This window comes from Spinacia oleracea, chromosome 3 (genome assembly GCF_020520425.1).
Source record: "Spinacia oleracea cultivar Varoflay chromosome 3, BTI_SOV_V1, whole genome shotgun sequence".
NCBI classification, from domain to species: Eukaryota; Viridiplantae; Streptophyta; class Magnoliopsida; order Caryophyllales; family Amaranthaceae; genus Spinacia; species Spinacia oleracea.
The window spans coordinates 40,552,050-40,576,927 of NC_079489.1; the positions used below are offsets into that span (position 1 = coordinate 40,552,050).

The window sequence follows — 24,878 nt, forward strand, 5'->3', positions numbered from 1 at the left end:
CATATTTTATTTTCCATTGGCAGTAGAAGATGTAAGAGAATATATATCAATTTCATTATAGAAATTTCGGGCAGGCTTAACTTACATAAAAAAAAAAGATGTACTTGGCTATAAAGCAGCTGGTTACCCTTCAAGTCAAGTTCTCTTCATAAATTCTTCCTGGATTAACGTGGTAATATCCCTGGAGTCCCCTGTACAGTTTGATAAAAGGTGCAATAATAGATAAGGTGAGAAACGATTTACTAGCAACATGAAAATCTTGGGAAAGGAATGAAAATGCATGCCTTAAAATTCTTCTCCAGCTACAACACTTTTTTCCATGATTTTGATTCCAGTGAGGTCAATGGCCGAGGAGCTTGAATTGTTTCTACATGTTGTAGAAGTCTCAAGATATTACTTAAGGTGGATATAATTAGTACAAGAGTGAAGCCTTCAAATAATAGACAAATTCAAATTAACTATCTTACAAAATGTGAGATGTGAAAAGCTAGGATTAATTAAGTGCAGAAAACCAACTTAAATTTGCACTAACCTCTTTTATTACAAAAATATGGACATCATCAAGGCCAATGTTTTTGTCAGCTCGTGTTCAGAACTTACTCGTGTTCAGGGCTGGTAGTGGTAAACCACATTGAACCTTGACCCAGGAACAAGGCAGATGGGCACAATAAAACAACCGAACACGGCACTGCTAGGCTATGCAAAGCGTGGATTTCCTCTCTGTAAAACCAAAGCTCTTGCAACAACGAAAGTGCAGATGTTACCAGGCTTACATAAACCTCATACAACACGTCAAGGAATCAGTCATTGAATTATCGAAATTAAAAAGAAAGACTAACAGAAAATCAGAATGTGTACCTGAGATAGTAGACTGAAGCCACTAAGATTGATGTACGCAAGTCATAGTGCTAGCTTGATTAACTTAACAACTTTGTCCAAAAACTCAGTTGTAACCACGAAAAAGTGAGAATCACATAGATAGTAAGAAAAAATCAAATTGTAAAGAAAAATTCATTTCAATAAATAAGTATTTGTTATATGTACTCAAATACTGCTCAAACAGTAAAAAGAAGCTTCTAAAAGAAATTCCAAACTCAGCAATCTAACTGACATGAACTGCAAATTCAGCTAGAAAACATAAGAGAAAATTCAGCTAGAAAACATTAGTTCTCACTTGTATTAACATCCCTACAAGAAGTAAATTATGAATTTCACAAAAAGATCGTATGCTGAAAACTTCAGCAGAATGAAACATATATAGTAATGTGTAGAAACGACGAGAACTTGATTGCAGGTGAAGTCGACAAGCTCTTGACACTGGCCAGACGTAGTGGCAGTTCTCACTTAAACTTCAGTCTACCAGGAGCTGATGCAAACTGATGTCTAACTGGCCTAAGATAGACATGGTCGTATGACTTGAACAACATCAACAAGTGGTGTCATAACCTCCCTAACATGCGTGTCTTTGATCTACATTTTCAGTCATGTCCTGAAATGGATATAGCATTTAGTAACACATTACATAATTAAAATGCAATACTACTTTATCCCACAAGGATACTAGATAAATCACTCCATCTCAAAACAAATTGCATAATAATGTGGTTCCTGAAAAGAAGTGTAAATTATGTTCTAACCACACACCATAGAGGATTGTCATAAACCATGGGGCAGAGGCAACCCCTACTCCTACCCCCCCCCCCCCCACATGCTTAGCCCACAAACTGCATCTACAACCAATCGAAAACAATAAAATGCGCACGCCGACAGTTATAAGGGATGGTGGTAGTGGCGGCGCACCACCGAACCTGAAACAACAACAAAGTAGCAACAACAACCAGAGGAGTGATAGAATCAAGGAGAAGTTAAGGTTTAGGTGATTTGGGGTTTTCTATTCAATTAATTCAGGGGATAAGTTCAAGGAATTAATTGGAAGGAAGAGGAAGAGTTCGGTGGTGGGGGAAAAACAACGGCGACGCGGCAGGTAGTGGAGAAGCAATTTCACTAGAAAATTAGTAGTATCTTACAAATTGTTTTAAATCACTCAGTATTCAATGAACACATTGCAGCCGTTGCAAGAAGGCATGTGTTAAATTCTGATTCAATTCAATTACACGCACATAATTTCTTATAAAAAATACAGTAAACCCAATTCAAATTTCTGCAATTCTAACCAACAATTTAACTATTCATTCAACAATTTGTACAGATTGTTTCTCAACAAATTAAACCCTAACACAGACAACAGAGGAAACAAATTGCAAGCAGTTGCAACCTGCAAGTAGGCGAATTGATAGTTCAACAATAATACGTGCATAAAATTCAAGCTAAATTCAAAATAAAAACCCAGAAAAATAAAAAGAATAGAGCAAACCGATTTCAAATTCAAGCAATTTTAACCAAAAAAACAATGGAGATTGAGAGAAAGAGAGATTACAACAGCTTTGTTAATGAGAAACACAACTTCTCCACTAATTTTGAAATCGAAAGAACCCTCACTCTTAACAATACGAATAATTCGACGTCAGAAACGCACATTCAGAAAACTAAGAAATCCTAAGAGCAGCGGCGCCGCGGCTTGTCTCGGTGTGGGTGCTGTGAATTTTGAGTTTTGTGGCCTTGAACCAGAGAACCGGAGAAAAAAAGCGTTTATTTTTAGGGAAAGAAAACTACAGAAGGGGAAGGAGGAGAAGCAGGAAATGAAACTTTTTTGGGAACCTTTTTGTGCTGCTCGTTTGTGAAATGAGCCCGCACTTGATTTTAAAGCCCGCACTTGAACTCAAGTGCCGCCAATTTTCTAAAACGAGTCGCACTTGTGAAAATTGAATTTTTTTTTTTTAAGTGTTCCCAAGTGCTGCCAATTTACTAAATGAGCCGCACTTGAAGGGAAGCACATGGAAGTTTTTCTACTAGTGGACGTATTACTAATCGTAAATAATATTCCAATTTAACTCTGTCAATATTTGACTTGGTAAATGTTTCTCAAATAAGGATCTTCTCCACATTACATATTGGGTTTCAAGATCTAATGGGATAGATCTAAAAAGATGATTGGACTAGGTAAAATATGGTTGACACCAAGAGAGGTGACTTCACATGTCTCATGGAATGGTTCTTAGCAAGATTCGGTGTCTCAAAACACCTGATGAGCGAAAGAGGATGAGTGATATACCATATGCTTCCTTGATTGGTTCAATGATGTATATTATGATATGTACACAACCGGGTGTTTGGTACGCACTCAGTGGTACGAGAAAATACCAGTCATACCCAAGAGAGGCACATTGGACTGTTACCATGCAAGAACATTCTTAAGTACCTGGAAATGCATAAGGATGATTTTCTAGTCTATGGTGGATGTGATGAATTGATTGTAAATGGCTATACCAACGCAAGTTTCTAAACCGACATAGATGATTATATATGACAGTATGGGTTTGTCTTCTACCTTAACAGAGTAAATACTTTGTAAAACATTTATGGTTAACCATTCACACAAAATGAAATATATATCCATTTTCCCATTTGATTGTGCTTTATTAAATTATGAGTCTTTTCAATTTGACAAATATTCATGAAAGACTTGAATATCAAAAGTTGAAAATGGTCACTGGTCGGGAGTTTTTCTATAGAGGTGGATGTATAATAAGCCTTAGACGTCTGGGTTGCAAGATGACTAGTAGTTATGTTCCTTGAACTATGTGGACATGGCAATGTCACAATTATATAGATAATTACTTGAAAAGATCAGTATCGAATAGACATATGGAACGTTATTCTATTATCTATTTCTCCTCGTATCTCTTAATTACTCCTTATTTGCTAAAATGTTCATGCAATTGCAAAAGAAATTAAATGCTTTACATTATTTATTTATTTATATATGTTATGGTTAAAGGTGAGCTGATTTACCGAAAAGTGAAGTTGGGGTCCTAAAGGTAAAAAAAAAAAAAAGTGCATGTCCAAAGAGTAAAAAACTCAAAAGTTGAATCCCCAAACATTAATTTAACTTGTTGTGTGCTTTGTTTTCTATCACTACATGTTGTCTCGTCAACCTCGTCAAGGTTGAGGGTCTGCTTATTAAAGCTTACATATTCGAACCCTCCATCGTTTGTAATTTATATCACTTTCGATTCTTTTTTTTCAGGGGTGTTGCCGGAATGCTTCTTGGGACGGTGTAATAAAATATCTTCTTGAATTGGGTTTTTCTCCTAGTGTGACCAATTTTAATTCACAAAACTAGATTTTGGGCTCGGGCGATGCCCCGAAGGCCGAGTCATCACCTGAATAATTGTAATTATGCCTATTTTTCTGTAAAAAAATAAAAACAAATCATAATTAACTCCTATTTTTATTAAAATCATTTTTCTTTCTTTACTATCACTTTACTATATTTCCTCCGTTCCGGAAATATCGCACCATTTGTTTTTTACACTATTCACACTACGACTTTGGCAATTTTTTGTGATTCGTACATAAGGAAATTTTAGTCATGTGGGGCCATGTTAGTTTTGTATTGATATATATTTTCTACATATTAATTTTTTTATAATTTTTACTCACACACTATTTAAGATATTAAGAGTCAAAATAATGGTTAGAGGGGTAAAAGTCAACCAGGGTGCGATATTTCCGAAACGGAGGAAGTATATCGTTTGCAAAATATAACACGTAAATTTGCATAGCCAAGTGGATAAGTCATTAGTAGTTCCAATCACCAAGTCATGGGTTCGAATCTTGTATTTGCAATTTTCCAATAATATTGGATGACACGTAATGACATGTTTCAAATTGAAAGAGGAGGGCGCCACGTGAAATTGTATACTTTCTTACAAACGCCTTTTAATATATTAGTATAGATTAAGGCGCATTTAATTTATTGAGAATGTAGCTACCTTTGTCAAACAAGTTAAACACAAAGCATATCTATCCAGGTAGTCTAAAATCAGTAATAAATGCCTTGAACTCTCGGAACAACATGATTAAAAACCCAGAAGCTGGTAACATTACATGACATCTTTCCTGCCCATAACATTCTTTTGCCTCTCAATCACAAGAATTTAACAAAAATGATTAAACTCTCACGAAATACCAAACAAAAGACGTCAATCACAAGCAAAAGAGAACCAACCATAAAAAAACTTGGTAAGCTACTCCGTAGTTCAACAAGTATTAAACTCTTCAATTCTCGTGGTTTTTACCTGAAATTAACGTATCTGGACTTCTCAAAACCTGTAGGAAATTATTTTGGTCGACCTGAAAACAAGGCTTGATGGTGCAATGCACCGAGATACCGACAAAAAGTGAAGAAAAAACAATAAAATTGGAATAGTTTATTAATACTAATAGTGGCAGTCTAAAATAATCATAATGTACACATGTACTTCTTCTATGTGCTTTTGGATCTGGAAAATAAATTATACACGCTTTTTCAACATCACCAAAATTGCCAACTGCATCTTTTTATTCACCGACACAAATCGGCAAAATACTTTCATACTCAACAAAGGGACTTCTATTTCCACTCTCAAAATGCCTTCTAACACTCCACCTCGTTGGAACTAAAAGAGAACGTTTTGAGAGCGAAAAAACAGCGTTTCCCTTAAAAGATCTAAGAGTACAAGTGAAGGGACCCTATTTACTTCTCTCATCTTTGTATTTCATAATAATTCATTTATCTAAAACAGAAAAATAGAATTCACCTGAGCTTGAAATAATCACCGGCGAACTTGGATTCTACGTCCGTGTGAGCATTGTAATATAACCTTCATACCTTGACAAAAACGTAACTCATTAGTTTGTGTTGTGTTGTGTTGTGTTGTGTTGCCTCACGTTCTGTTCTTTTGTTGTTGTTCCTGGTATTTCTTTCTTAGCATTTCCGCATAGATAAGCTCATTCCATGAGTCAGGAACGCCCGGAAGGCACCAGTGACTGCAATCTTGAAACTTTAGTGGCGTTTTTTTCTCTTCTGTGGAGAGCCGTAGCTTTCTGTACACTGATGGGTGACCGTCTTTCCTGTAATCCGTCAATTTTGTAATATTAAGGTAGGAAACAGGGGTTTTCATGCCCATCATTACAGTCTCTAAAACTTTCATTTTCCATGGATATTTCTCTAAGAAAGTGTCATTCCTAATTGGTTCTGTCTCGCTATCGCATTGCCCCCCAGAATTCCATTGCCCACCTCTGCAAAAAGATAGATAATTGGTTATGGTTAGCCTTTTCTTTTCAACTTCAATACGGCAAAGAAAATACATCGTGGATAATATCAGTGTAATTAATTTTCTCCACAGTAGGAAATCTTTTGCCCATCATATTCATATGAAGCATATCAAGCTAAGGTTCAAAACTTGAATATGCAAATGAGCTGGATATTGCCTTCACCTGATTTTTTTACTTAATTGAACTGAATTTTTCTAAATAAAACAGATTTTTTCTGGTGAACTTATGATCAAAATTGATTACTAATCATCAAAGGTGATCTCACTAGTATTTTCCTCACATAGAAGTGATTATCGTAAGTTCAAGAGGACAAGGACAAAAGGATTGTATAAATTTTACTAGTGAATTAGGACATTCGGTAATTAAGGTAAGTGCAGATGACTTTAGGTGAGACAATATTCAACTACATTTTAAAACCTCAGTCGTGGCAAAGAACCATTCTAAACCAGTTGTTGATCTGTATAGCACAATGCTTGGTGGTAAACCCGATATCGTCATATAACATGACCAGAGTAACAAATGTACACAGTGCGTATAATAGAACGGGGTAAGTGACTAAGTGCATGCAATTTCCGTGGTAGCTGCCTTGATGAATAAAATGAGTGGCAGGCTACTAGAACATTGAAACATTTGCATATTGTGAATAATAGGTTAAAACAGACCTGAAATGTGTACTAGAATAGCCGCGGAAGAAGACATGTGTCCTTTGAGGATTAATGTGGGTGTCAACCCACTTTCCCCAAGTTGTTATGGCTTTTCGAAACGCCTCCATAACATCTAACTGTTTGTAGACATTGCTACCTTCTTGGTAATAATCTTCCCTGTTATACAAATAGAACATTTTTAGCCTCGATTAAAAAGAAAGCATGTATATTGTATATTGTATATTGTATATTGTATATTGTATATTGTATATTGTATATTGATGTTAAGAAGAAGAGCAAATTAAATACCCCTTTGATGTCTTCTCATGTGTCCACCAATGCCCGGTATTAAAAATTACAATGTCTGCGTTCTTAAAGTGTTCGGAGTCGTTAGCCACAAGATCTAATCGGAGAGTTTCCTTGGTTGCTCCATTCTTGTCTTTGACTTCCCATTCTTGAACCAAGAAAGGAGCTACAAAGAACTCTACGGTAGCATTATAATCCTATTCAAGCACAAAAAAGTATGCCACTTTAGCTATTTAGCATAAAGCTAACAACAGATAATGAATAATCCAATCTAAATGTTGCAAAATCTTACTTACTTTGAATACAAAAGAGTAAGAAGCTTCATTCCGGAAGTAATGCCTTCCAGAGGCTTCGTAAACATTTTTCGGATTTTTAACCGAGTTCTTAAGAATGCAAACCAAGGATTCCCACATATTTCTGTTTAGTGAATCTCCAACAAAAACAAGCCGCTTTCCTCTCAATAATTTCAACATTTTCCTTCCATCCAACCTATAGTAAAAAAATCCATTCAAGTAAAGTGTCGGTGAATCGGTGAGCAAGTATCACAAAATCAACTTCAAGTCATACATAGTTCCAATACTCCCACATGATTGAACGAATCAATCATAAATGCATTGCAAATTCAAAGTAAAGGGGAAGAAAATAAAACACAGTAGCGTATTGAATTTTACACTAACCAAAATTAATACTGAGTATTTATACTTTCAATAATTAAAAATCTAAAGCTACCCTAATTTATTTACTTTTTCAAATCAAAGAGAGATCGAATTTTCAGGAAACAAGATATTCAAAATGTCATTAAAAAGTCTCTAAAATCCTAAAGTTATGATCTAGCATTAATAATAAATTAAATAATTTAAATCTGAAATTTAGCAAACCCCAAATTCAACAAAGAAGAAACTGGTATTAACACATTGATGGGAGCAATTAAGTGATAATACCAAAAAAAATCATATCATATGAAGCAATAATAGCAAATAAAAAAATAAAAATAGAAGACATTAGCGAAAATTGAGCAAAAAATTACCTAGGTAATGTGCAACCTTTAGGCTTCCATTTGAGCTTCTGATAATCATTATCAGGTCTACCATTAAGAAAACAATTAAATTGTTCATCAATTAATTTACATGATCCAGGTTTATAAAGTGGGTATGATTCATCTCTCACCCATCCTCCATCATACAAATCACAACCAAGCAATGAACCAACCATACTCTTCTTCTCACTCCCCTGTCTCGAACCGGTGTCTGTTCCATTATTATTATTATTGCTCTTACTATCCTGTTTCTGTGACAATGAAGCCGAACCGAAATCCTTCACTTCTCCCACACTTCCTTCTTTCTTTGTCGAATTCACTTCGACAGTCGGATTTGAAGTAACAGGAGAGAGAACTGGAGGGGTTGGAGGAGGGGAAACTATTGTACTACTCTGATCACCTTGTTTTTCAGGAACAGGGGAGGGTTTTGGTGGAATTAAACTACTCTGATCACTTTGCTTATCTTGGTATTTAGTATTATTAGTGGGATTCAAAGGTTTAACTTGTGTTGGTAAAATTGGAGGGATTTCAGGGGAGATTTGCGGCAAAATTGTGCTAATTTCAGGATTAAAGATTGGATTTTTATCAGGAGGAAGTTGGGTAGTAGTCAAATTCGAGATGGGTGTTTGAATTTGAGTAATATTATGAGATCTAGAGGGGTTACTTTGAGCAGAAAAGTTAGAGGGAAAATCAGATCTGAAAGATTCGTCAGTATAATCAGGAGGAGAAGTATTATTAAGGGTGAAAAAATTGATGAACCAAGTAGAAGAAGACGTGGAGGTTGAAGAAGGGGAGAAAGCAAGGAAAATAGTGAAAGCAATGAAAACAAAGATAACACCGTAAACAAAAGCAGAGGTTTTTCTGGTTTTGAAGAGAGAGAAAAAGCTTTTGAAATCTGTTGTAATGTTGTTGTTGTTGGCGTTTGGAACTAACTGGTATTTTGTTGTTGATTCTGCCATTGTTGTTAACTGTTTTGGTGGAGAGAGAGCGAGAAAGATGCGAGGAAATTGAGGAGAGAGAAAGAGAGACGGAAAAGGGTTTAGGGGAAGAGGAGAGTATAATTAGTGGACCATGAAGACGAGTGTCAACAGGAACTAACACTTTCAAACTCGATTCGTACGACTATGTAACTTCGATGGGTAAACTAAAGAGTTCGAGATGATAAATCTTTTTTTTTTATAACTTCTAAATGCAGAAAAGATGTTTTTTGTGCAGAAATTAAAATTACCAAAATATATCTAATTAATTAATAAAAAATTATTAAATAAAAATAGAATAGTTTGGATTACGTACAATAATATGCTCGACAAATTGTAACCTTTCGTCTAGATCCTCACAGCCACTGCAACATTTCTGCCAATACCAAGGTTGCATCAATATTTTTGATAGATACAACTCTTACAAGTGCCAACAGAATTATCCTCCATTCATGTTCGGTGAAAACATGAGATATAAAGGCTATCAATAAGGTAAACTTTCTTGCAATCGATCAATAAGAAAATTAATACATTAGTTTTGTTGTAACTCAAATACTTCAACATGCACCTATATACTTCGTACCATACAAGTAGTTGACTCCTAAAGGCTTCAGCTACTCTAACAAGGGATTACTAATTAGTGCTACGTCGGATGCACTTCTAAGTGTACTAGTTTACTTAATACTCTTAATAATCTATCTCAATATATGGTCACACACAATATATAATTATATAGTTGGCCAAGATATAGTTTTCACAAATTCTTATTTACAATGGATGTACGATAAATATTGTACAACGAAGTTCAAGTTAACGTAAAATGCTTAAAAATTACTCTTATATATATAAAAGTTATATATTTTTTTAGTAATAAATTTTTTCATTTTAATAAAAAAAATCTTCAAAATCACTAATAATGCATAAAATTAATTATTTAACCTTTAAATATTTATCTATCAACTTCTTTTTTAATAATATAAAAGTTAGAGAAAATTGGGTAGAAGTTATGTTGGTGTACAATAAATTTATTGTACACCTTGTGTATACAAGATCTTTTGTATAGTTTTACTCATTGTATTATTTGATACTATAAATATTATTGTCTAAGTTTGTATGTATTAGGATTCTAGATTTAGAGTTATATAGATATAATATTTCCTATGTATATTAGAAATAGACAATACTTTTTTATAAATATGATGAACATATCAATGAACGAGAGCATTCGACTTTTGATGATAACAAGAACACGGTAGTTGTTCACATCAAGAACATGGAGGAAGGACAAGAAAATTTTGACAATACAACAAATATAGAGCCAACTGAGAGATATATCAAAATAATATTTTGTTTGACTTTGTGTTTATTAATATGGATTATATGCATTTCTTTTAATGTTGCAACAATCAATTAAATTAGAGTAGTGATTAATTCATAGTGGTTAACAATTGATTTATTGATAATTATATTTACTGGTTTGTTTAGGATTAGAAGGAACACATAATTGTCGCCTTCGTATTTTAAATTTAATTTTGATGGTTTATGTATTTATATAAAAATTATTCTTAAAGTACTATGTAGGAAGTAAGTATTACATATGAAGTAAGTATTACTTGTTTGATTTGGCTATAAAGAATATTGTACTTTAAAGTACTACCTATGAAGTAAATATTACTTTTTGAAGATGCAATTATATTTGAAGATGTCAATATCTTAGATAAAGATAGTTCCTAGTTTGTCGTGTTACTGGTTTCATGCAAGCATAATTGTAGCCTACTGTTAAACACCATACACAATTTCATTGTAATCGTGGAATAAAAATTTGATGGTGGAATAAAAATTTCATTGTAATCGTATTATATTGGAAATTTTTGTTAAGGTAGTAAAATCATATTGTATTATTTATTTTTTGTAGGATGTCTATGTCCAACTAAATTCGAGCCAATTAAATGATTTTGGTTACTTGTTCGAGACAAACGTGACGTTTAAAAGTCGGATTGAGTTAATAAATTTTTCTAGAGATATCGGAAAAATGCACAAAATAGGTGTAGTTATTATCACTTCAAAAGGAGGTGCAGGCAACGGACCAGGAGAAGCATATGTATGGTTGGGATGTGAAATATCTTTACCTTATCGTAGGAATATTTCTAGTGTACAAGTTAATAAAAAGCGTAACACCGGATCCAAGAGATGTGAGTGTCCATTTCGTCTTAATGGAAAGGAAATGGTTGGAGGAACTTGGAGATTTTTTGTAGTCGATGGAATCACTATCATGATTTCCCTGCATATAATGTGGGTCGTTTGATAATGATTAGGTTGACCAAGGATGAGGAGAATAAAACAAGGGAGATGACTCAAGCTCATGTGACACCTTCACAGATTTTGGTGTCTATAAAGAATGCAAATAAGGAAAACTTAACCACAATGAAACAAATATACAACTTTCAGCACAAAATTAGGAACTAAGAAATGGATGGTCGATCAGTTATGCAACAAACTCTGAAATATTTGAATGATGAATCCTACTTTTATTGGTACCTAACTACACCAGGTAGAAATGTATTAACTGATTTATTTTTTGCCAACAAAAAAAGTTGTGCATTTGTTACAGTTAGTTAGTTATGTTTTGATGATGGATTGCACTTATAAGACAAATAGATACAAAATGCCCTTGCTAGAATAATTGGATGTGTTCCGACTGCGACAAAATTTGCCATTGGGTTTGCATTTCTCCAAGATGAGAAAATGGACAGTTTTGAATGGGCACTTCGGTGTGTTGAAGTAAACGAAAATCGTGCTAAAGTAAACGATTTTGTACGAGTTCAGCAAGTAGGATATTGACTGGCAAAAAATAGTGGACTATGTGACTGAACTGTTGGGTTTGATCATTCGGTGCCTTCCTAGGTTCTCATGTGTTGAAGACGTAAACTAAATTGAACTAAAAGTAGACTAAATAACTTGGAAAATGTTGAAAGATAGATGTTGTAACGGTTTGTGATTGCTGCTCTGCCTGCTATTGCTCATTTCTGTTCTGAATAGTGTTGTTGTTTGCTGCTACGGTTTAGATCTTACTGATATTTTTGATCTTCTTTACTGTTCTATTTATCTGATATGAGCTTTACCTGTTGGTCCTATTCATGTTTTGATGTTATGTTGTTCATGTGTTGTTGTTTTGGTATGTGGATCCATGCTTATGTTGTTTTGCCAGGTTTAAGCCAAAATTGTGTCTGTTGGTCAGTTTTGGTCGTTCGATTCTGTTGCAATTGTGTTTTTCTTAATTTTTGTTATTGTCAAACTTCATTTTAGAAAATAAATTAGTTAGACCCGTAAGTAAATAAACAATCAGTAAAAGTAGATTATTAAACTTAAAAGTAAATAATGGTTGGATGTTATGTCGGAGAATCACCTGTTGTAGCTTAGCTTAGCTTAGCTTAAGAAGCTAATGAATCAATGGCAATGACTATATATAGTTGCCTAGTGCGAGATTCACACTTACCTGCAGTGAGTCCATGGATAAGGAAGTTTAGTAATATTGGCATGTAAGGCATCTTGAACATCTGGTCTATTCATATAAACATCTGTGTAGTCTGATGCACATGGTTCAAACCCTGCTGCTAGTCTTCTGAGCCATCCTTCCTGCAAAAGAATATCAATTAGTGGGTCGCAAATGGGCCTATGACTGGGTTGAACTCGTGATCAAGAAGAAAAGAAAGGATTAATAAATATAATTTAATGACGTACAAATCTGGAAAACAGCCTAGGAGAAATGCCATAAATTACAGGAGCCTGAGTATATTCCTCCTGTGAATACTCTTCTGGTTTTCAACACATACCGGAGTGTACAGGCTGTATATATATCTGAGTCTATACTCAGCACAATACTGAGTTAAGGCCTTGTTGCACAATGTTGTCAGATTTTTCTTACTGAAGTCACAGTGTTTATATGTATATACGGTTTCTGAATGTTTGTGTTTAATGTGGTTTAGATGGCTGATTGGTCTATGTTTCCTTCTGAACTTCTTCGTGCAATTGCACCGAAATTGGATACAATCAAGGACTTGATTTATTTCTCTGCGGGTTGTCAGTCGTGGAATGGTGTTTCCTCCGCGGTTAAACCTGTTTGGAATACCAATAAATTAACATTATCGTGGTTGCTGCTAGCTGAGCCGGAACCTAGGGTCTGTTAGTGTTTGGTTGCAGCCTAGTACTCTTTTTGTGTCTTGTTTGCAGGTTTGAGGTGCAGTTGCTGAGTACAAGCAAGAACAGTCAGTTGGGAAGTGTTAGATGTTGGCTTGAAGAGTGCTTTATGTTGTTGGTTTGTCCCTCATTTCCTTTTCTTCTCTTCTTGCCATGATTGAAATTTTATTGATTTTCTTAAACCTATTAGCTCAAATGGTAGAGCACTATGCAGATGCATAGGGGATGTAGGTTCATTTCCTACATAGGTTGTCTAAAGAGTAAATTAAAAAAAAAGTTATTACAAGAAACTAAAAGTAAATCGAAGTACCTCAAAAGTAAATAATAATAACTAAAAAGTAAATGTATCTCTAAAATACAACACAATTATTAATTTACTATACATTAAACTAAAGAAAAGAGTTTTAAACTTTAAAGTGGCAAATGATCTAGGAAAGATTCATTAACTTTCATATCTTGATCCATAATATGAGATAACTATAAGAAATAAATATATGGTTGTCAGAGGCCAGAGTAATATTTTTCAACTTAGAAGTAAATAAAACAATCCAAAAGGTAAATAAAAGTAGAAAGTTATTTATAGGTTGGTTATTTACCCGTGTAAAATAGTCATATCGTTTTATTTGAGATAGAATCAGTCTAATTGTGTATGTGATTCAAATTTTATATGAACTACATTTTCTAGTAGTATCATGTAAGTTTGATTAAAAAAAAAGTAAATGAAAAATTTCAAAAGTAATTAAAATAATCTCAAAAGTAATTAGAAAATTTTCAAAATAGAAAAAGAAAATAGAAAAATTTCAAAAGTATATGTACGACATAAAAACTCCGAGTATTGGAGTATATGGAGGTCAAAGAAAAATGAACCTACGTGGGATTTGAACCTAAATCTTTTGTGCATTTGCACAATGCTCTACCTATTGAGCTAGTAGGCTAGTGCTTTTAAATAGAATAAATAAAAATAAAGCAAAAACCAAAAAAACTAAATCAAAAAGTAAAAAAAGTAAATCAAAAACCAAAAAAAGTAAATCTAAATAATTCAAAAGTAAAGGCCTCGATTACTTTTTTTTACTTCTGTTTAGTTTGCTAAGATACTCCTGAATGGAATAACATTCTGTTAGAGAGAATGATCTACAATTCAAGAGCTCATATATCAGATGAGAAGTTGAAAATCAGCATAGCAGAGGAACAAGGACTGCTGGACGAAAATGGAATTCCTAGAAGAAACAATGTATTTAGGCCAAATAGAGACAACTTCATGCCTAATGTTTGCAGACTTGTCATTGAGTATAATTTCTTGTATGGTGCCCATAGCCATCACAAAGATGTGTTGTAATCCCCCGTAATTTAATTAAGTTTATTAATATATTTTAACGTATAGTTATTTATATTTTAATGAAATTTATGAAATTTATTAATATTTCTTAACGTATATTTATATATATTTAAATAGAATTGATGAATTTTAGTAATAAATTTATAATTAACGCACATTTATTTTATTTTAATTACGTTCTAAATATTTAACGATTTATGAAATCAAAATAATTTTAGAATTTTACTTTGAAAAGAATTCGAATTTGGAAAACGATCTTAATCGGTTTTGATCCAAACACTCTAACTCAAATCCTAATCTTAGCCCAAATTGGAAAAAGCCCAAATACAAACACCCATAACCCTCCCCCATTCTCTGCACGTGAAAGCCAACGAAAAAAAGAAAAAAAAAAAGAAAGAAAAGGGAAGCCACCCTTCTTCCTCATTCACGTACTGCTTCCCTCGCGTAACCACGCAGCCATTGCTGCCGCCAGCGCTGCGACCACCAAGTCGGACCACCGTCGTCCTCCCCTGCCGCCGGTAACTCCTCCCTTCTCCTTCTCTTGTTCTTGCTTTCTTGTTTTCTATCCTTCTTACTTCTTGATCGATCTCTGTTTGCTCACAACAGCCACCACCTCACGGCCGCCTGCTGCCGCCAGCCGCGCCGCCTGGTCCTGCGACCACCTTATCTCTGCCGCACCTCCGTCGGCCACCTCCTCTTTCCTTTCCCTGTCACGCACGAAATCGCAACCCCTCTCTTCATTGTTCTGGTTTCTTGCTTGCACAACCACCTCGACGTGACTCCTACAACCACCACCATCAGCAAGCGTCGCCCAACCTTGGCGACCACCTACACCGCCGCCGTGCAGCCCGCCGTCGGCCAGCTTCCCTCCTCTCTCCTTTGGTTAATTTCTAAACCCTTAAAACTAATTAATGTTTTAATTACGTTTTAATAATTTAATTTATGTTTCTTGAATTAAATTTATGATATTTATGATTCAGTTATAAATTTTCAGATTATATATTTTGCTTAATTAATAATTTAATTTTCAGATTATATAATTGGTTTGAAATGAGAATTTGAATTGTTTAAAGCGCGAATGTTAAGGTTTTAATATTTTAAATTCATAATAGAACGATTATATATTATTAAAGTTATTATTTTTATGATTTTAAAGATGCTGAATATATTTTGAGCAAGTTTTAAATTATTTTAGATTGCTGGAAATTCAAAAAGAAAAGTTTATTGGAGTTTAAGATTTGGGATCCTTAATATAATTATTATTATTATGCTTGGAGGTTAATTAGTTAAGTTTCGATATTGGAAAATATTCTAAATACATTTGGGATGTGTTTAGTGTACGTTAGTGTTGCTGTAAATAGTTAGAAATTGATTGGGGAATTTTATTGGTTGTATTTAGGCGGAGAATTCTTTGTAGGCGACTTTTGAATTCGTTAAAGTGGCCTATCGGTTTGTTTACACAAGGTACGTACATTCGTTAAAGTGACTTGTTTTATGTTGGAAATTCATGTTCAATGTCGTTGAATTAATGCGTTGAGCATAGAACTTTGTTTTAAGAATCAAATCATGTTAGCATTTAAGATTGATGCAAGCATGTCAGTTTGGGAACTTTATAGTAGTTTATTTATTGGCAGAGATCTATATTGATCGTTGTTTCCTTTTAGCTTCCCACTATTTTACAAGGGCCGAGGACCTTGTTTGGTAGATGGTACTTTATATCAAGGAAGTTAGTTAACCTTTTGGTAAAGAAAGGATTGAAAGAGTTGCAATTTATTCTTGACTGAAGCTTGTGACCACCTTTTAATGCAAAGATAAAAGAAGTCGTGTTTACTTGTTGATTATATTATTTATGTGATTAACGAGTCATAACCAAGTGTAAAAAGTAAATCAAGTAAAGTGAAACTGAATAGCAATAGCTTTAGACTGTGCACGTCTGAAGTGATGGACAATCAGGAGTTGGAGTCATGGGTCGCTCATGGCTTTTTCTGGGGCCGGATTGATCACCGGTTCTATTTTATTCAAAAGTCCCTCAATATCGCAGGTCATTGGGGTTTACGGAGTCGCGCCCGTACCTCGTCTTCCTTAGTGAAGAAGTTTCTAGTAGACAGCTCAGTCCATTGACTATTTCAATCAAAATAATATTAATGTTATAAAAGTCTAGTCTAGTCTAGTCTAGTCTAGTTAAGTGTGGTTTCAAATTATTATGTTTTGGTTGTCCTTATTTACGTTATTAGTATCATGTTAGGATTATTTGTTTAATAGAATCATGTTAGGATTATTATTGATTTAGTATGTAGTACTCAGCTTTGCTGATTACGTGTTTTTGCTTGTGCATGTTGATCATGGCTATGCCTTATTGATCCTGTGATGACCCAATCTTTGGTGAGAAGTCTCTAGGGATCAATAAGCATTGTCCATTGCAGGTTTGAAGAGGATGCATCACTGGGGTTCGGGATCTGGAGAGATTTGTGTAGTCGTTATTTTATTTCATTTGAATTTGGTTTTGTTGAACTTGTTTTAATGGACTTGAATTTGATTTGAACTAATTAGGCCGACTTCGGTTTGTTGGTTTTGGTAGTTGACTTATTTAAATTATTAAAGTTATTTATTATGTTTTCCGCTGCAAAATTCTGAATAAGCCGAAACGTGTTCGCACGGGCGATAATGCCTTGATAATTCTCTACGTTTTATATTAAAAGGGTTATTTTAGAAAACAGAGAGTTGTCGGGGTGTTACAAAGTGGTATCTAGAAGCTTATGGTTTTATTTCAATAATTTTTAGGCGCCTAAACTAACTAGTTTTCTGAAACGAATTTCCTAGAATCGAGCTCCTACGTATTATAGTGTTCAAAAATTGGTACTTTTTTTTTTGGGGCCGATTTCCTTTTATCTTGTTTGAAAGCATATTAATATTTCTTATGTTAAGTTCGAAATTGACTTATTTATTTGAAACTTTTCGTTTATTCGAATTAAGTACGTTCTTTTTATTTTCGAATTTAATTAAATATATTCGAAATATTAAAAAAATAAAAAAATAAAAAGAAAAATATATATTCTTTTATTTTATTTATTCGTTTAATAAAATTATTTCTTACTAATCGTCCTTGTTATTCTTTAGATTCTTCAATGTTTGACATATTATGATTTATTATGAGAGATGGGTAATATAGGAAAGGGCATATAGGATAGAATTATATGTGCATTAGTAGCTAGTTAATTCTAGCATAAGAAGTTAATTGTTATGTGCATGTGTTAAATGTTTGAGTGTTGCATTTAAATGTGCATAAAAGAAATTGTTTGATTCCACCAAACTTATTGTTTTTATTGAACTTTGATTATGGTTTGGTTATTATTAGTGAGACCTTAAGCTGTTTGTTCATGAATACAATGTTTTTTCCAAGTACACCAACATAGGATCCCTTGAGAAGCTCGATGAATACTGAGGATCTAGATTTCATTCCACAAGTTTCCAAGGAAAGAACAGCTAGGAAAGATGCCTTAAACATTTGAAGTTGTAATAGTTAGTTAGTTCTTAAATGTTTTGGAGAATAAGTAGCAAAGATACAACAGTTTAAAGTTAAAGCAATAAGAGTTTGAGTTATTCTTTATTCTTTTCAAGGATGTAATAAGCCTTTATAGAATTAGCAACAAAAGTTAAAGTATTATTTGCATTTTGAGAATTCCATAATACTCCAAGCTCTAAGTAGCACGCAAGGGATTAATTCTTTTTATTGTTTGCATACTCGATGTGAATTGTGGATCAATTTAATTGCCACAAAATAGTAGATGATTTGAGTGCATAAAGGAAATCAGGGGTAATCTAGACCCTTATGACCAATATGATTCAAAATATTATGCCTTATGTGCGGAATGTGGATATTCTTTATGGATGAGTGATGATGGTTACTCTAATATTGTTGTACTTTCTTGAATAAGTGTTTGTTGATGTGATCCCTTGATCAAATCTTTTCCTTTAATGAATACATATGAGTTATATTTCGAACCTAAAGTAGAATATATATTAATTTCAGATCGTGTTATAGAATGACCAACCATAATGACTTAGTTGTTGCTATTTGCCTCTTGGCGGAAAAGCTGGCCCAAGAGAGAACTGAGCGTTCCGATTCTGCTGGGGACATGTTTGAGAGACTAGCCAAAGTTAAGTCACCATACTTTAAGGGGCAAACTGATCTTACCTTTATAGAGAACTAGGTAAGAGAGTTTGAGAAATTGTTTGGGGCTGTGAACTGTCCTGAGAATATGAGAGTGGGTCAAGTTGTCATGTATTTGAAAGATGAAGCTGGTTTATGGCGGAGAGAGAATAGTATTAGAAAGATAATCCGTGATTTGTTTATTGATTTGGGAGGTTAATATACATGCTTTACACCTCAATCAAAGGCTATAATCTAGGAATCTTGTTTACAGAATATTTCTAGAATTAAGCTAACGTATATTATTCTAACTACCAAATCTTTGACTAATTAAAATATTTACATATATTTACTTAGTCTATCACACCCCCGCAGTCGAAGCGGTAGGTTTGGGGACGGTTAGACTGTCTCGGAAGTCATCAAAAAGTACGCGCGGAAGACCTTTGGTGAAGATGTCCGCAATTTGATGTCGGGATGGAACGTGTAATACACGGACTTCACCTCTTTGTACCTTTTCTCGAACAAAGTGAATATCCATTTCTATGTGTTTGGTACGTTGATGTTGTACCGGATTTCCAGATAAATATATGGCACTTACATTGTCGCAATAGACCAGAGTTGCTTTTGAAACAGGACATTTTAGCTCAAGTAACAAGTTTCGAATCCAGCAGGATTCGGATACCACATTGGCCACCCCCCGGTATTATGCTTCGGCACTTGACTTTGATAAGGCGGGTTGACGTTTGGACGACCATGAGATCAGATTATCACCAAAGAATACACAATAACCAGAGGTTGATCGTCTAGTATCCGGGCATCCGCCCCAATCGGCATTTGTATAAGATAATATTGATTCTAGGGAGGATTTATGTAAATGTGTGCCATAATCAATCGTACCTCGAATGTAGCGGAGAATCCGTTTTAATGCATTTATGTGCTCGACCTTCGGATTATGCATGAATAAGAAAATTTGTTGCACGGCATATGAGATGTTTGGTCTGGTGAAGGTCAAGTACTGTAGAGCACCGGCGAGCTGACGATATTTGGTTGGATCTTCGAACGTTGCGCCGGAAGTAGTGCTCAATTTTCCTTTCGTGTCCACTGGAGTTGGGCATGGCTTGCAATTTGACATGCCTGCTCGTTCAAGAATTTCCTCTGCATAAGATTTTTGACACATAAAAATACCATTATTGTCCCGGGTGACGGCAATACCCAAGAAATAGCTTAACGGACCCAAATCTTTCATTTCAAACTCCGTGGCTAATTTGGACATTATGGAGCGTCGAAGAGCATCTGAGGAAGCAGTAAGGATAATATCATCCACATATAATAAAATATACGCAATATCATGTCCATGTCCATAAATGAAGAGAGAGTTGTCAGAGATACTGTGTCAAAAACTAATTGATTCAACATAGTCTGCAAAACGTTGATACCAAGCTCGGGGTGCCTGTTTCAAACCATAAAGAGATTTATGAAGTAGACAAACATAATCAGGATGAGTTGTGTCTCAAAAGAGGTTGATGTATATACACAGTTTCATTCAATTTGCCATGGAGAAATGCATTCTTTACATCCAGCTGATGTATGGGCCATGATTTGGCAAGAGCAATACTGAGTACCACTCGAATAGAGGCCGATTTGACAACCGGGCTGAAAGTCTCATCACAATCAATCCCTTCCCGCTGGGACCTGCCATCACCTACAAGACGGGCTTTATGCCTCTCAAAAGAACCGTCAGATTTCTTTTTATGCCTAAAAATCCACATTGACCGAATAATATTAGCATTCATCGGACGTGGGACCAGTTCCCAAGTCTTATTTTCAATTAGAGCATTAAATTCATCCTGCATAGCATTTTTCCAATTTGGGTCATTTAATGCGTTCACCGGATTACGTGGAATTGGGGAAATGGTGGGTGATGTGGTGTGTAAGGCATATTTGAGATTGGGCTTAAAGATCTCATGCTGACTTCGGGTAGTCATGCGTGGGATGAGAGGTGGTGATGGGGTTGGGCTAGGTGAAGTTGGGCCTGCCCTTAAGTGAGGAGGGCGGTACAGTGGAGAGCTGGGGGAGCTACTGCCAGTTTGATTGGATGGAGTAGGCTGGGCCGCGACAGACTGTTGGGCCAGAGAGTCAGTTGGGCTGACTGGAGCCGTTTGATCCATGGGAGGAGGGGAATGGATCAAAGGAGAGGAAGTGTGAGGATTGGGCTCAAGGCCATCTAGCCCATCAGTGTGCAAATGAGGTCCAGTGGCACGTTGGTGGAGCAAGTGGACCGTAAGGGGATTGTTATCCTCCTCCAAAAATTCATAAGAGGTTGGAGATGGTTTGTGAATTTTGGAAAAAGGAAAATCATTTTCATCAAAGAAAACATGACGTGCCACAATTATTTTTCGGCTAGACGGATCATAACACTTATATCCCCGGTGATTAGTCGGAAATCCTAAGAAAACACATGGAGTTGAACGAGCTTGGAGTTTATGTATTTGAGAGGAGGGAAAGAGAGGAAAGCATAAACACCCAAAGACCCGCATATGGTTGTAGGTTGGATTCTTTTGATAAAGAATATGTGTCGGTGTTTTGTATTTTAGGATTTTCGATGGGAGGATATTTAGAATGTAGGTAGCCATGGCAAGAGCATGGTGCCAAAACGAATGAGGCACGGAGGCATGAACTAGCAAAGTACGAACAATATTATTTATTGTTTTTATTTTGCGTTCGGCTTTGCCATTTTGAGGAGATGTGTGTGGGCAAGAGAAGCGGAAAGTCATCCCATGTTGTTCACAAAATTTATGAAAAGGAGCATTGTTAAATTCCCGACCATTATCACATTGAAAAGCTTTGATCTCCCGTTCAAATTGAGTTTTAATGTAATTGCGGAATGACAAAAAAACATTATAGACTTGAGACTTAGTTTTAAGTGGGAAAGTCCATAAATAATTTGTGTAGTCATCCAAAAAGAAAACATAATATTTGTGACCGGACGAGCTAGCAATAGGGGATGTCCATAGATCACTGTGAATAATGTCAAAGGGCATAGTAGTATAAGAAAGAGAATTATAAAAAGGCAATTTAATTAATTTCCCCAATGGACAAGAGTGACAAGTAAATTCCCGAGCCTTATTACATTCAATTTGATTACTACTACGCAAATAATGAAAAACAATATCTCCCGGATGACCCAAACGAGAGTGCCACACATTGGGTGAGACAACAGCAAAAGCAGATGGTAAGGTGGAGGATATGGCTCAATTTTTGGTGAATGGGTATAGGTCGCCCGAACTTTCACATCTCATTAGATTGGCCCCCGTCTGCAAATCCTTCACAGAAAACCCAAGAGGATCAAATTCAACAGAAACCATATTGTCAGTAGTAAATTTTCGGACAGAAATAAGGTTTTTGATGATTTGGGGGGCATGTAAAACATTTTGTAAGGTGAGGGATGGGTTGTCCGGTTTTAATGAAACATTACCATAACAACGAATTGGAATCATATTACCATTACCAACCATAATGCCATTATTTTTGCTCAATTGAAAAAAAGACGAGAGAGTACCTTGGGAGGAGGTCATATGAGAAGTAGCTCCGGTGTCCATGTACCAATTATCATCCGGTTGTTGGAGGGACATAGTATGCATGGCTTGATCAATGTCCGTCGGAACAGGAGACGAGCTTGAAGGTTGCATGGCCATGTAGTAAGGTGGAGGGGCCATGAAGTAAGCTTGTGGAGGCCTAAGACCGAGGATACTTGGTTGCTGCTGCTGTGAGGGAGCACTGGGACGCTGCTGGCCACCCGCGGTTGGATGCGGGCACGGTGGTGTGGCCCATGGCTGGGGGCTCCAGGTGGCCCAAGGAGGGAAGAACCAAGGCTGGGTGGCCGAAGGTTGCTGCTGCTGTGGGCGTGGTTGATTACCGCCGCGATTATTTCCACCATTGCCACGGTTGTGGCGGTTACCTCCTCCGCCACGGCCGCGATTGTTTTGGCGTCCCCGGTTGTTGTTGTTGCCCCGATTTTGACAGGTATTCTCATGAGCAGGTTGCTGGACAACATTATTCAAATTATCAGCGTTATTATTATTCATAAATAAAGCAGCATCCAAACCTTGTTCAATGGCAGTTTCATCGGTGTGGCTGTCCTCCTCGAGATCAAGCATAGAACGCAGCTTTTCAAAGGTTGGGAGGGGTGTGCGATGTTGCACGGTGGTCCGGAAGGTTTTGAATTCTTCCGTGAGACCACGAAGGGTGCATAACACCATTCTTTCATCGGAAACAGGCTGTCCCACGTTGGCCAAGTGATCCGAAAGGACCTTGAGTCAAGTGCAATAAGCCTTCACATTTGGAAAATCAATCAATTTGGTGGTGGTGAATTTGGCGTCGAGGGCAAGGGCTCTAGCCGATTGATTGTCCTGGAAGATTTGTTTAAGCCTATTCCAAGCATCGGCTGCGGTATCATCTTGGTTGATGATTGTATTCAGAAGATCATTCGACGTTGTACCGTAAATCCATTGCCTTACAATGTCATCAAGCCTCTCCCATAAGGCTTAGGCAGCAAGCTTGTCCTCGTTGGACATGGCCATAATTTCTTGTATGGTGCCCATAGCCATCACAAAGATGTGTTGTAATCCCCCGTAATTTAATTAAGTTTATTAATATATTTTAACGTATAGTTATTTATATTTTAATGAAATTTATGAAATTTATTAATATTTCTTAACGTATATTTATATATATTTAAATAGAATTGATGAATTTTAGTAATAAATTTATAATTAACGTACATTTATTTTATTTTAATTACATTCTAAATATTTAACGATTTATGAAATCAAAATAGTTTTAGAATTTTACTTTGAAAAGAATTCGAATTTGGAAAACGATCTTAATCGGTTTTGATCCAAACACTCTAACTCAAATCCTAATCTTAGCCCAAATTGGAAAAAGCCCAAATACAAACACCCATAACCCTCCCCCATTCTCTGCACGTGAAAGCCAACGAAAAAAAAGAAAAAAAAAGAAAGAAAAGGGAAGCCACCCTTCTTCCTCATTCACGTACTGCTTCCCTCGCGTAACCACGCAGCCATTGCTGCCGCCAGCGCTGTGACCACCAAGTCGGACCACCGTCGTCCTCCCCTGCCGCCGGTAACTCCTCCCTTCTCCTTCTCTTGTTCTTGCTTTCTTGTTTTCTATCCTTCTTACTTCTTGATCGATCTCTGTTTGCTCACAACAGCCACCACCTCACGGCCGCCTGCTGCCGCCAGCCGCGCCGCCTGGTCCTGCGACCACCTTATCTCTGCCGCACCTCCGTCGGCCACCTCCTCTTTCCTTTCCCTGTCACGCACGAAATCGCAACCCCTCTCTTCATTGTTCTGGTTTCTTGCTTGTACAACCACCTCGACGTGAATCCTACAACCACCACCATCAGCAAGCGTCGCCCAACCTTGGCGACCACCTACACCGCCGCCGTGCAGCCCGCCGTCGGCCAGCTTCCCTCCTCTCTCCTTTGGTTAATTTCTAAACCCTTAAAACTAATTAATGTTTTAATTACGTTTTAATAATTTAATTTATGTTTCTTGAATTAAATTTATGATATTTATGATTAAGTTATAAATTTTCAGATTATATATTTTGCTTAATTAATAATTTAATTTTCAGATTATATAATTGGTTTGAAATGAGAATTTGAATTGTTTAAAGCGCGAATGTTAAGGTTTTAATATTTTAAATTCATTATAGAACGATTATATATTATTAAAGTTATTATTTTTATGATTTTAAAGATGCTGAATATATTTTGAGCAAGTTTTTAATTATTTTAGATTGCTGGAAATTTAAAAAGAGAAGTTTATTGGAGTTTAAGATTTGGGATCCTTAATATAATTATTATTATGCTTGGAGGTTAATTAGTTATTTTTCGATATTGAAAAATGTTCTAAATACATTTGGGATGTGTTTAGTGTACGTTAGTGTTGCTGTAAATTGTTAGAAATTGATTGGGAAATTTTATTGGTTG

At 35.6% G+C, this 24,878-nt stretch overlaps 1 protein-coding gene and 1 long non-coding RNA gene across 4 annotated transcripts; both read right to left on the reverse strand.

Annotated features, from left to right (window-relative positions):
• Window positions 1–283: 283 nt before the first annotated feature.
• Window positions 284–2,742, reverse strand: LOC110796591 (uncharacterized). Of its 3 annotated transcripts, XR_002535631.2 has the most exons (4): window positions 2,438–2,742; window positions 859–1,489; window positions 533–736; window positions 284–367 (listed from the first exon to the last, which is right to left on the reverse strand). It is a non-coding gene; the product is annotated as an uncharacterized lncRNA (long non-coding RNA). The 3 variants fall into 3 exon arrangements; XR_008930364.1 differs by having other exon boundaries at window positions 533–1,489; XR_008930365.1 differs by having other exon boundaries at window positions 285–430; window positions 533–1,489.
• A 2,562-nt stretch (window positions 2,743–5,304) lies between these two features.
• On the reverse strand, window positions 5,305–9,291 carry LOC110796592 (protein trichome birefringence-like 1). The gene is made up of 5 exons (XM_022001650.2): window positions 8,197–9,291; window positions 7,466–7,658; window positions 7,173–7,366; window positions 6,882–7,040; window positions 5,305–6,183 (listed from the first exon to the last, which is right to left on the reverse strand). Exons 1-5 carry the CDS (start codon window positions 9,162–9,164, stop codon window positions 5,829–5,831), a joined length of 1,869 nt encoding a protein of 622 aa, XP_021857342.1. The 5' UTR covers window positions 9,165–9,291; the 3' UTR covers window positions 5,305–5,828.
• Window positions 9,292–24,878: the final 15,587 nt, after the last annotated feature.

Excerpts from the sequence above, each read along its gene's own strand:
- LOC110796592 (XM_022001650.2), bottom strand. The coding sequence starts at position 9,164 with ATGGCAGAATCAACAACAAAATACCAGTTAGTTCCAAACGCCAACAAC. Across the intron at positions 7,659-8,196 it reads AAAGGTTGCACATTACCTAG|GTTGGATGGAAGGAAAATGT; the intron begins GTAATTTTTTGC and ends TTTTTACTATAG. Across the intron at positions 6,184-6,881 it reads TATTCTAGTACACATTTCAG|AGGTGGGCAATGGAATTCTG; the intron begins GTCTGTTTTAAC and ends ATCTTTTTGCAG.